The sequence below is a fragment of the Dermacentor variabilis genome, chromosome 5, assembly GCF_050947875.1.
Source record: "Dermacentor variabilis isolate Ectoservices chromosome 5, ASM5094787v1, whole genome shotgun sequence".
NCBI lineage: Eukaryota > Metazoa > Arthropoda > Arachnida > Ixodida > Ixodidae > Dermacentor > Dermacentor variabilis.
The window spans coordinates 117,040,941-117,055,513 of NC_134572.1; the positions used below are offsets into that span (position 1 = coordinate 117,040,941).

The 14,573-nt window shown below is 49.1% G+C and overlaps 1 protein-coding gene across 2 annotated transcripts in view; it reads left to right on the top strand.

Annotated features, from left to right (window-relative positions):
- The first annotated feature begins 5,718 nt into the window (after positions 1 to 5,718).
- LOC142583092 (uncharacterized) overlaps positions 5,719 to 14,573 on the top strand; it is a 48,274-nt gene continuing 39,419 nt past the window's right edge. The window contains exons 1-2 of one of the 2 annotated variants that reach the window (XM_075693388.1): positions 5,719 to 5,918; positions 14,198 to 14,410. In XM_075693388.1, the coding sequence (XP_075549503.1) occupies positions 5,837 to 5,918; positions 14,198 to 14,410 (295 nt within the window). In that variant the 5' untranslated portion in view covers positions 5,719 to 5,836. The other variant, XM_075693389.1, reaches the window with a different exon arrangement.

A 14,573-nucleotide genomic window follows, 5' to 3' on the forward strand; every position in this document is an offset into this window, starting at 1 on the left:
TTGGAGTCGATGGTGGTCCACAGGACACAAAAATAACTATATTTGTTGCCTTTCATTTTACTCCAGAAGTAAATAAATATGGTTGTAACCCCTAATGCACCTCTTTCTCTGTCTCTCTCTAAACGATAAAACGATTGAAGATGCATCGTCTTTCAAGAGCTTAACCATTATTTTTTGCTGCATATGCATAGATTTGCAGGAAAGCCTAGATCGTTGACAGCACCAGTGCATGGTCGCTGTCGTCTTCGAACACGTGACCGAGCCGCCATTGAGTGCCTTTTGGCTTCCATTTCCCGACAGCGGGTGAGGTGCTCAGTAAATGACGCAAGGCGTTGTTTCCACTTTCTGGATGAAATATTATTCTCCGAGGATGCAACGCTATATCAGCCAAAAGCGCTAACCGAACGTTAGTGCCGATGATAATTCACACAGGGACTTTCTTTAGCTTTAGATACTGTTGAGCAACTACTCCAAGTCGGCGTGTGTGCGTGTTGTAGTGAAACAATACCAGATTGCGCGTACTTACTTCTGTTTTCTCGTAACAGCAGATAGCTCTCATCCCCTCAGTAGTGCGTTATCCGTCGTGATGGTGGGTATGTGCGAGCATTCTGCCGATAACGTCTTCTTCAATTCCATTAAAGATGTATTTGCTATTTTCACTGCCTCTCGCAACCATCGGTACTTCTGAAGATGCCGGAGACTGATAGTCCATGGAGATGTATAACTAGCGATAAAAGTTGAAGATATATATCCTAAGCTACGCTATTACTGCGTTAGCTTATCGGTCACTAAACTGGTTAGTCGGATAAAAAAGAAATAGAAGTAATGGGAATTCCGGCGCCCAAGGTACCGTTTGTTTTGAGCGACGACGAAACTGTAGTCCGTTAAGGATATTTTATTATGCATTACGTGCACAGAATAAAATTTGCTGCCAAGGTTTGTTCCTAAGCTATCAAAGTACGCCAGTTCCTCTTGCGAAATATGTAATCGAAGGCTGGCAAAGGCAGTCCGAATCATTGATTTTTACATGAGGAGCTTCAACTACTAACCTCGTGTACTAATCCTTACGTTTAGACAGAATGCAAGTTTTAGCGAAATAATGTGAGCTTTATATTAGTTCTCTATATCTCTACAAGATCTCCATGTTGCTTTGAGTATGTGTGTCAATAAGACTGTCTAGGTTCTTGGATATTAACTCCAAAGCTCTCGTAATACCTGGATAAGTACGTTTACTGTATTTTTGAGCTCGGGCGGAGAGATTTGGCTTCATTAGAAATAACGGTTTGGGAAGAGGGCACTCTCGAAAATAGAGCTCAATAGGCACGGACAATTTATTCTTCAAAACAGACCTCAAAAGCACTGCTGCGACTTTTGCAGGTTACCGGACTGAGTGATCGTATGTAATATAGAGCACAGAATTGTTACTACGTCGGTGATATCAAATGCTCGCTTTCTTTTCCTCTCTGAATATTTCCCTCCTCCTTCCTCCTTCCCCAGTGCAGGGTAGCCAACCCGATTCAGACCTGGTTAATCTCCCTGCATTCCATTTATTCTTCTCTCTCTCTCTCTCTCCCCCTCTTAAATCAGCAACCGGCTCCATATTCGCTCTTTGAGCGCATGTCTGCGTCAAACATTAAGAAAAATGGTTGAACAAGGAGGAGGAGGAGACAAAGGAGAGGAAATACATGGAGGTTAGCCAGTGTAAGTACCGGCTGGCTATCCTGTGCTGGGGAAAGTGGTAAAGGGAATAAAAGGAGAAAGAAGAAGAGGAAAACATGGAAAAAAGAAAATTTACACAGTAACGCGAAACTACGCGCTACAACGTTCAAAGGTGGTCGCACAATTCGCATGTCCTTAAAAACTTCAGCAAAGTCCTTAAGGCCTTGAGTGCCTAAGCCCGTCTGGACCAGTGTCCTAGAGCTTTTTCCTCTGTAAAGGGGCGATCGTCCAGTTTTGCGAGAGCGGTCACGAGCACTTTTCTTCGCACTTTGTAACGGGGACAGTCACAAAGGAGGTGCTCAATCGTCTCCTCGTAGCCGCAGGTGTCACAGGTAGGGCTGTCGGCCATTCCAATGCGGAATGAATAGGAGTTAGAGAATGCCACGCCGAGCCACAGGTGGCACAGAAGTGTTGCTTCAGCTCGTGGCAACCCTGGTGGTAGGCGGAGTTGCAGACGTGGATCCAATCTGTGAAGACGTGTGTTCGTGAATTCGCTGGTGTTCCACAGAGTTAGCGTAAGCTCGCGTGCGAGGGAGCGAGGACTTGTGGCTGCATCTGTTCTTGACAGCGGTATGGGTATAATCTGGACACCATCATGAGCCGACCGGGCAGCGTCATCCGCACTGACATTTCCTGAAATTCCTCATTGACCCGGTATGCACTGGTAGATGATGTGTCCCCTGTTGATTGCGTGAGGGTGAAATAGTCGGATGTCTGTGACTAGTTGCTCATTTGGTCCATGGTTGAAAGGTGACATCAGTCACTGAAGAGCTGCCTTTGAGTCACATAAGATGGACCATGAATGTGATGATTTGTGAACGATAAACTCCAGAGCAGCCCGGATAGCTGCGAGTTCTGCAGCCGTCGATGATGTAATGTGAGTTGTCTTGAACTTGAGGGTGACACACTCTGCGGGAATCACCACTGCGCCAACTGAACTATTAGAGGAGACAGAACTGTCCGTATAGACGTGGATGCGTCCTTTGTGCTTTTCATGTAGCACTGAAAGCACAGTTTGTTGGAGGGCGAAAGTTGACATCTACGTTTTCTTTTTGATACCGGGAATAACAAGAAGAGCCTGGAGTGGATGGAGGCACCACAGCGGTTGAGATGGTCGTGCTGCAGGCGTGAAGTTTGACGGTAAAGTTCCATGGTTGGCGGCAATAATCTTGCTAAACGCTGAACGAGGTCGAGCGGCAGGAAGGGAGGCGAGATGATGCGATGGAAGTCGGGCGAAGTGCCTGATATGCATCCTTAAAGTGTAGACTTGAAGATACGTGTTGATGGGGTGGTGATGCGCTATGGCTATTGTTGCTGCCGTGGACGCACATCTGGGATGACCAAGGCAAATTCGCAGAGCTTGAGCTTGTACAGACTGGAGGGCACGGAGGTTGGTCTTGCCGGTCCCACCCAGTACAGGTAGGCTATAGCGCAGGAGACCGAGGAACAGCGTGTTATAGAGTTGGAGCGTCGCATTCACAGACGCACCCCATGACTTTCCCGCAAGGAATCTGGGCACGTGGGTTATCATGACTAATTTCCTTTTTAGGTAGGAGATAGGAGGACTCCAGGAAAGGTCTCGATCTATTATCACTCCTAGAAAGCGGTGCGTCTTCTCGTAGGCAATTGGCTGTCCATTAATTCTGATAACGTACGGTTTCATTGCTTTACGCGTGAAAGCGACTATAGAGCACTTCTCGCAGGACAGCTCCAGACCTCGTGCTCGAAGATAACCTGATGTTAGTGTGGCCGCTTTTTGAAGCCTGGCGCGCACCTGAGGACGCGTCGCTCCTGATGATCAAATGCATATATCGTCTGCATAGATCGACACATTGACGGATTCCGGAAGGGTAGGAACCAGGTCGATGAGCACCAGGTTAAATAGAGTGGGGCTCAAGACTCCGCCTTGTGGTACGCCTCGTTAGGTGTTGCGTTGTGATGACGCACCATTCTCTGTTTGCACAAAGAATGACCTGTCCTTCAAGAAGCTGGATATCCACCGAAAAACAAGGCCGCCTAGGCCGACATCGCCCAAGGCATCCAGGATGGTTTGATGGGTTACGTTGTCATATGCGCCTTTAACATCCAGTAACATCGTCGCTGACAGTCTTCGGAGGCTTTTTTCGTGCTGAACAGACGAGATAAGATCTATGACGTTGTCTATAGAAGAGCGTCCGCGTCGAAAGCCTGCCATAGTGTCAGGGTATAACTTGTAGTGTTCTAGATACCACTCTAGACGCGTCAGCACCATCGTCTCCATCACCTTTCCTAGACAACTGGCCAGAGCAATGGGACGATAAGACGCCACGTCTAGGGGTGATTTACCTGGCTTGAGCAAAGGCTCAAGGCGGTTGGACTTCCATGCAGCAGGAACTTCTCCTCCACGCCATGAATGATTGTACACGTCTAGAAGTGCATGCCGGGCTGTTTGACCGAGGTTTCCAAGAGCTGCGTATGTCACCCCGTCAGGCCCAGGCGATGAGGTGTAAGAGGTGAGCGAGTACTTCGGCAACTTATAATTCTTTGTACTTCTAATGTATAGGTGCACTCGATTACATTTTCGTCTGAATTAGTTGCAAGCATGATGTGTTACTTTTTACTTTAAGCATTTGCAGCCGGCCGCAAAATCTTTCGGGACATGGGTTCCACCACATATATATGTTAATTTCTGTTAGGTTGAGGCACAGCGCTTCTCGCCTGAGTTTGCTGCTTTGGCTACTAATGGCTTGATCTGCCTAATTCTGATTGCAGGCCCTCTCGCGGTATTAACTTTTCAACCTCCTCCTAGAAATTTAGGATATTTGGTCTATGTATTGGGAATACGTTTATGCTAATAAACTTGAAACTTGAAACCACCAATTTAATGGATCACTGCGTACATCTCCCAGGTTACTACGCGCAGAAATTTTGAGTACGAGGCTATATGCCAATTATGTGCATTTGCAAATCTCGTGTCCCGTAAAGTGTTGGGGCTGACCGCACATCACTGTTGCTTGCCCCGCAAGTGAGCACGCCGTCATTGAATGCATCTACCGTTTAAACCTGGATGACCTCGCTGCGGGCCAGGGCGGGCTTGGCCTTCGTTTTTCTAAGATTGAAAAGCTAAAAAATTTGCCTTTCGTTCATGGCAGAGTCACACACGTGTAATTTGCTTTGCTGAATGGTTTCCTGAATATGCAGCACGTTACTTAACTTTTCTGTGTCGTTCCGTTTTTGCGAGAATACGTTGTTTCTTTGTTAAGCTACCTGACAGGTGACACTTGGCTAACATCTTCAGCACGTGTCAAGGAAACCATCAACAGTGACCTTTGTTTTACTATTCAAGACGGCAGATCCGTGTTTTGTAACGATTGTATCGCACTCTGGTCATGTGTCATGGACTGAAAGAGAAAGTAACAAGATAGCCTTCTCCCTTGTTTACTCTATAGTCACTTTCACAGCGATCCTGAATGCCGAGCTTTTTTGGTAACGCCCTTGTTTTCTCAGTGCCGCTTAAGTTTGACGTTAGTGATTATAGCTTGCGTGGTAACGTACGCTTGTTGAAAGCACGTAAAGGTCGCGTTCAGCTTTTGCACGTTGCATTGTAATCTCATTGTTTACGGACTTTGCTCCATATTGTTCTAGTCTTTTGTGTTCCAGGTGAAATTAGAACATTTCTGCCTTTAATCAAACTTAAAGCCTTTCATTTATTTTGTCTCCTGTTACATTACCTTAAACATTAGATGCTTTTCGATCGCCCGAAGAGAAGCTAAACACTTACAGCCAGAATAGCGCAAACAACTTCAACGACCTGCACAAGGAGAACATCACGCATCAAAATCCACTTTTTTTTTCGTACGCTTCTCCAGTCGCGCAATGAAGAAATCAAAAGCCGCCGGAGATAAAGATGCGCGTACAATACCCTTGCGTGCTCGCGTTAACAAAGTCTGCGATGAAATAGCTGTTCTCTCACTCTTATCACGCTTATCGATGCTTCGTTCTAGTGCCAGCGCTATCGGGAAACATGAGCTCTGCCACATTGTCGGCGATGCGGAGAGAAACGCTGTGACGCCCCTGTGCAGTCGGGAGGAAAACGTGTACTACCGTGTGTTTACTCGACGGATATGCACACGTCAAGATGACGTCCACCTTTCTTATTACCGTTCTCCTAGGGGCTGGCTTATTTTCCCTTTCCTCCACAAGGGCCGAACGAGTACTTGGTGAGTGGATTTCACACTGCAAGAGCATCGGTGATGTGCGTGTGCCTGCATGCTTGGTGTTCCATAGCAACTCTTGGTGAGGCGTGGCTCACGCTACAGGAGAGAAATCTGGAGGTATTATAGGTTGGTTCATAAATAATAATGAATCGCCGCGCATTTCAAAGCAAAAAAGAAATATCCAACATCTACTCAGTCTCCGAAGCGTGTTTTATTGGCAGATTTATGTTATGAGTTGTAATTTATAACTGCTGTACGATATCGATCAATGCGGGGTCTCTGGTTAGCCATACACAATCTCATTCCACATAAGTTCCACTAAGCAAGTTTAATGTTTTTGCGTGAATATGCTACACTAACTTAGCGGAACCTAAGTTCAACAATAATATCATGTTTTACTGACTTAGTACAACATATGCGAAACCGAATTGAGTGTTCCATAGTGGTTGCGTAGAGAAGCTCAACCGAAGGAGGAGCCAACGCTCAAGGAAGAGTGTCATTCCAAGAAGTAACTCTAGAAATATTTTACCTGCTCTCGTTTAGCATTGTTTGGAAAATTACCACAAGGACTGAGCTTACAAGCATGCGTTAGTGAAGTAAGGTAACCATTAGCATAACTTCCAACGTAAATTTTATATATTTTTTAAAATTTTTGGTAGGGTACGAAAGATGACGGCTTCTATTAAAAGGATGATGGTGCTCTGAAAAAAAGATTAATCGGTACATGTAGGAGGCGATTCGAGTCATAAAGCGTCCTCTTTCCGGGCACTACTTAGACCACTATTTGACACTTGCTTGTAACAGTGTCAATATATGGGGAGATAATTTTTAAGTTTTCCGGAATTTTTTTTTGAAATACCGCCTGTGGGACATCGCATAATGCTTGCCCTTGAGCTGGATTATTTGCAGAGGCGTACATTACCGGCACTGTCCTGTAATGCGTTTGCCAACACTTGGCCAGTATCCGCGCTGCGAAGTAGTCTGTCACATTGCACAACAACGTTGAGAACATCAGTGGTATTGCCTATCTTGACAGCGATGGAAAGGAAAAAGAGGGGCAGGCATAGCCAAGATGTGCGGCCGTGTTCTTTTTTTTCCTCGGAACAGCTTTTCTTCTTCCGCTGCATACCTGGTAAAGATACTTTGTTTGGATCGGACTGCTGGTACGATCTGTTGGGAACTCGGCGCTGACGCCCGTGGTTGTACCTGGGTCGCAAGCCCCAAGGGTAGCGTTGGCCTGGCGGCCTGGGGTACAACTGGAAGCATCCGAAGGTCCCGGCAAAGCATGAGTCGACTGGTAACAACGAAACAACTTGTTTATTTTAACATTGCAAAGAGTTGGCGGTCAGGTTTGACCGAAGTAGAGAGACGGGAGAGCACTTCACTCAACAGAAGAAATCGGAGCCCTCCTTTTGGCGTCCGGGGGCAGCTGTTTTTATACTCTCGCAGTTGAGGGCAAGAAGGAACCCCTCAAAAGACGAGCACGTGAATGTACAATGGGCTAATGGTGACGCACACTGTCGTAGCGATGCCGTAGCACCATGTCGAGCACGATCTCGTAGCACCCTGTCGTGGCGCTGCCGGTCGGACACAATGACTGTAATGAGAGGATGGTCCCTGCTTTGGCATCGCCTGTTTCGGGCACAATGACTGGAACGAGATCCCTGCTTTGGCATCGCCTGTTTCGGGCACAATGACTGGAATGAGATCCCTGCTTTGGCATCGCCTGTTTCGGGCACAATGACTGGAATGCGAGGATGATCCCCAGGCGGTCGCATCGCCGCAGTCGCGCCTGGAAACACCTGGCGATGAGTGTTGCGGCGACGACGATCGGGCCAAAATGTCTGCCGCCCCGCCGCAGTCGCGCCGGCAAAACCACGTGTCGCAGGCGAAACGCAACAGACCGCCCCGCCGGGGGAAGGAGATCCCGATGGACAGGGGACTGCATCCGCTGTCCGGAGGGATGTCGCTCGATGATGCTCATAACCGAAGTCGGGCGTCCCTCGACGTTTCTTGAGCGCAGCGCACAGAGAAGGCCTCGTTCTCTTGTTCAGGTTCGCACGGGACACTGCAAAGTGACTTCGGGAGAGTTCACATTTTTGTTCTCGTTCCCGGCAAGCGTTAGAACTACGCTGAAACTCAACCGCTCAGTCAGCAAGCACGGCACAACCCTCACTAAGCCCTGCCAGGCTCTTTCCCCTTTTTATACCACTGCCTAGTTCCTTACAGTAGTCTAGCATCACTCAGAACGCGTCCACAAATTGAAAAATTGCACTAGAAAGCATATCATCACTTTGAAACACTGAACAAAAGCAATATGTTAAAAAAAATCCTGCCTCAGGAAGAAAAACATCAGTAACAAACAATTTTGAGGCTGATTCCTACGTTAGGGGCTTCGACTTAAGCCATCGGCGTTACCGTTGAGACTCCCCTTTTTGTAACGCACCTCAAAGGAATATTGTTGTAAAGCGAGGCTCCAGCGCAGGAGGCGGCCATTTTTGGGAGAGATGGTCTGCAGCCATTGGAGAGGGCAGTGATCCGTCTCAATGATAAACCTCGAGCCGGCTAGATAGCATGACAATTTCTGAACGGCCCACACGAGACATGCACACTCTTTCTCGGTGGCGCTATACGCCTGCTCACGACTGGTCAGCTTACGACTAGCATACAGGACGGGGTGTTCTACTTCTCCATTTTCCCGTTGGCACAGTACAACGCCCATGCCTCGCTCACTAGCATCGCACTGAACAATGAACCCTTTTGTATAGTCTGGCGATCGTAGCACAGGCTGGCTTGTTAGGGCACTCTTTAGGGCGCTAAAAGCTCTTTCCTTGGTCTCGTCCCAGACGACTGTTTGAGGCTCTGTATTTCTTAGAGCATCCGTCAGGGGAGCCGCGATATCAGAGTACCTAGGGATGTACCTCGGATAGTAGCCGGCGACACCCAAGAACGACCGAATATCGGTCTTGGTGCGCGGTTGCGGAAAGTCTCGCACAGCGGCCACTTTTATTTCAGAGGGGCGGCGACGACCCTGACCAATCACGTGACCGAGGTAGACAACCTCGGCCTGTGCTATCTGGCACTTAGGAGCCTTGACTGTCAAGCCCGCTTCGCGCAGGCGGGTTAGCACTGCCCGCAAGTGTGCCATATGCTCAGACCAGGATGCGGAGAATATCGCTACGTCGTCTAGATACGGTAAAGCGAATTCTTGCTGTCCCCGCAACACTTTATCCATGAGACTTGAAAAACAGTATGGCGCGTTCTTCAAACCAAAACTCAACACTTTAGGACGGAATGTTCCCATTGGTGAAATGAACGCCGCATACCTACTAGCCTCTTCTGTAAGTGGAACCTGCCAATAACCCCTGACAAGATCTAGGGTGGAAATAAACTGAGCGCTACTAACTTTCTCAAGGCGCTCCTCGATGTTAGGGATCGGATAAATTTGATCCTTAGTGATGGAATTAAGCCTGCGGTAGTCGACGCAAGGACGAGGTTCCTTGCCCGGTACCTCAACTAAAATCAAAGGGGAGGTATAATCACTCTCACCTGCCTCAATAACACCGAGCTGTAGCATTTTCTTTACCTCAGCCTCCATAATATCGCTCTGGCGGGGTGACACCCGATACGCCTTGGATCGTACTGGCTCTGTGGAGGTAAGTTCTATATCATGAGTAAGTACAGAAGTCCTACCAGGCCTCTCAGAGAACAGACCTTGAAACTCTTGTAATAGCTGGTGTAGTTCGGTTTTCTGCTCGGGCGACAGCGGTGCTTTACTGATAAGGTCACTAATGACTTGACCGGTGTCTTCCCTGTTCGTCACTGAGCCTAGTCCCGGAAGCTCGACCGGAAGCTCTTCAGGAACGTTTACCATCATGCACACCACTGCTTCCCTTTGTCTATAAGGTTTGAGCAGATTACAGTGGTAAACTTGCTGTGCTTTCCGCTTTCCTGGCAGACTTACCACGTAGTTAACGTCCGACAGTTTCTGAACAATTCGCGCTGGGCCCTCCCACTGCACGTCTAGTTTGTTGTTTAGCGATGTGCGCAATATCATGACCTCATCGCCAACCTCAAAACGACGGGCCCTGGCTGTCCGATCATAATAAACCTTGGCCCTCTGCTGGGCCTTTGTCATTGCTTCACCTGACAACTCCTGTGCCCTTCTTAAGCGTTCGAGGAGCTTAAGTACGTACTCCACCACGACTGGGTCGTCGCCCCTACCTTCCCATGATTCTCGAAGCATGCGAAGCGGAGATCGAAGCGAGCGACCGTACACCAGTTCAGCTGGCGAAAACCCCGTAGCCGTATGCGGCGCGGTTCTTAACGCAAACATCACCCCAGGCAGACACAGCTCCCAGTCAGTTCGATGTTCAAAACACAACGCTCTCAACACGCGCTTCATGACGGAGTGGAGCTTCTCAACGGAATTCGACTGAGGGTGGTACACTGAGCTGTGTAACAGCTTTACCCCACACCTTTCGAGAAAAGTTGTCGTCAAAGCGCTAGTAAACACTGTGCCCTGATCTGATTGGATTTCCGCAGGGAAACCAACTCGCGCAAATATGGACAGTAGTGCATTAACTATCTCAACTGAGCTGAGTTCTTTAAGCGGCACTGCTTCAGGGAACTTTGTCGCTGGGCAGATCACAGTCAAAATGTGTCTGTACCCCGTGGCTGTTACCGGCAGAGGTCCCACAGTATCAATAACGAGCCGTCTAAAAGGCTCCGTAATGATAGGTACCAATTTCAACGGCGCCCTCGATTTGTCCCCTGGTTTGCCCACCCGCTGACAAGTGTCACATGTCCTCACGAAATGGTCTGCGTCCCGAAAACACCCTGGCCAATAGTACTCTTGCAAGAGACGGTCCTTAGTTTTCTTAACTCCAAGGTGTCCGGACCACGAACCCCCGTGTGACAAGCGCAACAGATCCTGACGATAGCATTGAGGCACGATCAGCTGATCGAACTCCACTCCTCTTCGGTCTAGATACTTCCGGTACAGGACTCCACCTCTTTCCACAAAACGCGCAGTTTTCCTGGCGATACCTTCTTTGACATTGCAGCGCACGTTTTCCAGGCTGCCATCCTTTTTTTGCTCGGCTATCAAAGCCGACCGGCTGACTTTTAGCAACCTATCAAGTCCGTCTGACGTAGGCGCGATGAGCAAATCAGTAGATAGCTCTTCTAACTTTCCCGCATCGGGATTTTCCTCTCCGGTATCTGGTGCCTTTAACGTTACGGACTCAAGTTTATTCAGTTCGGGCGTGCTCGGAATATCAGCTTGCTGCGCCTCTGACCCTTTTTCGTTGTTTGATAACGTCGGCCCCGCAACTACCGCCTTTGCAGCGAGCTCCCGAACCTTCGATCTGGTTAAGGCCTGAACACTAGCTTCACCAAACAAAAGCCCCTTCTCGCGCAGGAGGTGATCGGACCTGTTTGAAAATAGGTATGGGTACTGGGGTGGCAGCATAGATGACACTGCCGCCTCTGTCTCAAGCGCTCCGAAAGGTCCTTCAATAAGCACCTTTGCTACTGGCAGACACACGCTATGAGCTTCCACGGCTTGCTTGATCCACGCGCACTCGCCCGTGAACATATGGGGTTCTACGTAAGATGGGTGAACTACATCCATCGTAGCTGCGGAATCGCGAAGCACTCGGCACTCTTTCCCGTTCACGAGGAGGTCTCGCATGTAAGGCTCGAGAAGCTTCATGTTCTCGTCAGTGCTGCCTATTGAAAAAAACACAACTTTTGGTGTTGTTTCCGGACACTGCGCCGAAAAGTGACCCGGCTTCTGGCACGTATAACACAAGCGCGCTCGCCTCATCTCGAACCGCTTTCTGCGTTTGGCTGCCGCCGTCTCTTTACGTTTGGTCGGACTGCTTTCGCTCGCATCCGCACTACGCGTGTCCCCCTTTAATCTCATGGGTGTGAACTTCGGCCTCTCGAACTTCGAGCCAAATTCACCCTTTTGACCATCCTTAGCTCCGCGAGCTCGACGCGTCACAAACTCCTCGGCTAGCTCAGCGGCTCTAGCCACCGTACAAACGTCTGGTCTATCCAAGACCCAGTATCGCACGTTCTCCGGTAACCGACTATAAAACTGTTCTAGCCCGAAACACTGCAGAACTTTATCGTGGTCACCAAACGCTTTCTCTTCTTTGAGCCACTCCTGCATGTTCGACATAAGCCTATACGCAAACTCTGTATAAGACTCACTTTTGGCTTTCTCATTTTCCCGAAACTTCCGACGGAACGCTTCCGCAGACAGCCGGTACTTTTTAAGCAGACTCGATTTTACTTTGTCGAAATCCTCTGCCTCCTCTCTATCCAAGCGAGCGACTACGTCGGCCGCCTCGCCGGGTAACAAAGTGAGCAAGCGCTGTGGCCACGTTTCCCGAGAGAACCCCTGCTTCTCGCACGTTCGCTCAAAGTTAACCAGGAACAAACCAATGTCCTCTCCAAGCTTAAACGGCCGCATCAGGTCAGTCATTTTGAACAATACTCGTTCTCCTGCACCGTGTGCCTGACTTCCATTACGAGCGCGTTCCATTTCTACCTCAAGACGCTTCATTTCCAAAGCGTGTTGACGGTCACGCTCTTGTTGCTCTCGCTCTTTCTGTTCTTTAAGTTCGCGCTCCTGTTTCTCTTTTTGCTCTTTAAGTTCGCGCTCCTGTCTTTTTGACCTCTCCTCAATAGTCTCAAGGCATTCCGACAGCTCGTCATCCTCAGCCTCTAACTCAAGAATAGCCTTTAGCAGTTCTGGTTTTCTTAGTTTGTCTGAGACATCCAGACCCAACTCTCTTGCAAGCTCCAACAATTTCGGTTTGCGCAACGACTTCAAATCCATGGCTGCTCTGAATGCTGCTTTCTCTACTGCTTACTATTGTCTTGCCGCAAACTAACCCGGCAGCAACGACAACCACAATTACCAGCTCTGTTTCTGACACTAACAAAAAGCCTGGCAAAGCTCAGAAGAAGAAAGTCCCGCACTCACCAAACCTCGCAGGCAGGAATTCCGCGCAGTCGTTCCGCTGCAGGCAACCAGTCGTCACACAGGGCTCGTTGCACTGCTCCCGGATCGTCGTTGAGCTGCTCAGCATACAGTCAACTGCATCTCTTCGCTGCTGGCCTCCGTTGTCGCGATCTCACCGCTGGCAGACAGTTGTTTGAAGTCGTAGGCGATCTCACCGCTGCCAACCAGATGTTTGGATCGGACTGCTGGTACGATCTGTTGGGAACTCGGCGCTGACGCCCGTGGTTGTACCTGGGTCGCAAGCCCCAAGGGTAGCGTTGGCCTGGCGGCCTGGGGTACAACTGGAAGCATCCGAAGGTCCCGGCAAAGCATGAGTCGACTGGTAACAACGAAACAACTTGTTTATTTTAACATTGCAAAGAGTTGGCGGTCAGGTTTGACCGAAGTAGAGAGACGGGAGAGCACTTCACTCAACAGAAGAAATCGGAGCCCTCCTTTTGGCGTCCGGGGGCAGCTGTTTTTATACTCTCGCAGTTGAGGGCAAGAAGGAACCCCTCAAAAGACGAGCACGTGAATGTGCAATGGGCTAATGGTGACGCACACTGTCGTAGCGATGCCGTAGCACCATGTCGAGCACGATCTCGTAGCACCCTGTCGTGGCGCTGCCGGTCGGACACAATGACTGTAATGAGAGGATGGTCCCTGCTTTGGCATCGCCTGTTTCGGGCACAATGACTGGAACGAGATCCCTGCTTTGGCATCGCCTGTTTCGGGCACAATGACTGGAATGAGATCCCTGCTTTGGCATCGCCTGTTTCGGGCACAATGACTGGAATGCGAGGATGATCCCCAGGCGGTCGCATCGCCGCAGTCGCGCCTGGAAACACCTGGCGATGAGTGTTGCGGCGACGACGATCGGGCCAAAATGTCTGCCGCCCCGCCGCAGTCGCGCCGGCAAAACCACGTGTCGCAGGCGAAACGCAACAACTTGCAACTGCAGCTTTTTCTTTTATTTTCTTTCACTAAGGTATATTAATGTACAATGACGTATTGGCGATTGTTCTTCGAAATGCAACTGTCCCGCGGGAAGCGTGACCTGTTTGGTGACCTTGTAAAATATTATTCCTTTGCGCGTGACCTATATGGATATGTTACGTAATGCTGCTTAATCTGTCGAGACTACGCCCTAAAGAAAGTTGCACTCACGCGTGCGTGCGCGTTTGTGTTGTGCGTGTGCGTGTGCTCGTTTGTGTGCAGGTGTGCATAGAGCGCTTGTGTTTCGAAATCCGTCTGTTTCGCACAGGCCTATCCCCCCCGTTTTACAATGGTTCATTTCGGGCTCTCGGCGAGATCATCAGGATGAGTGAGGATTCCACCGTCAAAGAAATAATGTTCTTCGAGGAGCTCTACGACAGCACGAATCTCAGAGCCGCGCTCAGAATTCGCTCAGCTAACAAGACGTTCACCTACTTTCAAGACATCGAGACCAGACAGACCTTTCTTCATGTGTCATCAGGTAAGAATATACCGGGTTTATTTCTTTCAGAGTCGACTAATTGAGTCATTTCATATTACGTGCTCACTTCCTCGACGCAGAAATAAATGCATTTTCTTGGCGACGATTTGATAGTCTCGGTTTTCTGGCATGTGTCAGAGTCTACGACCGTCCATGTGACGGG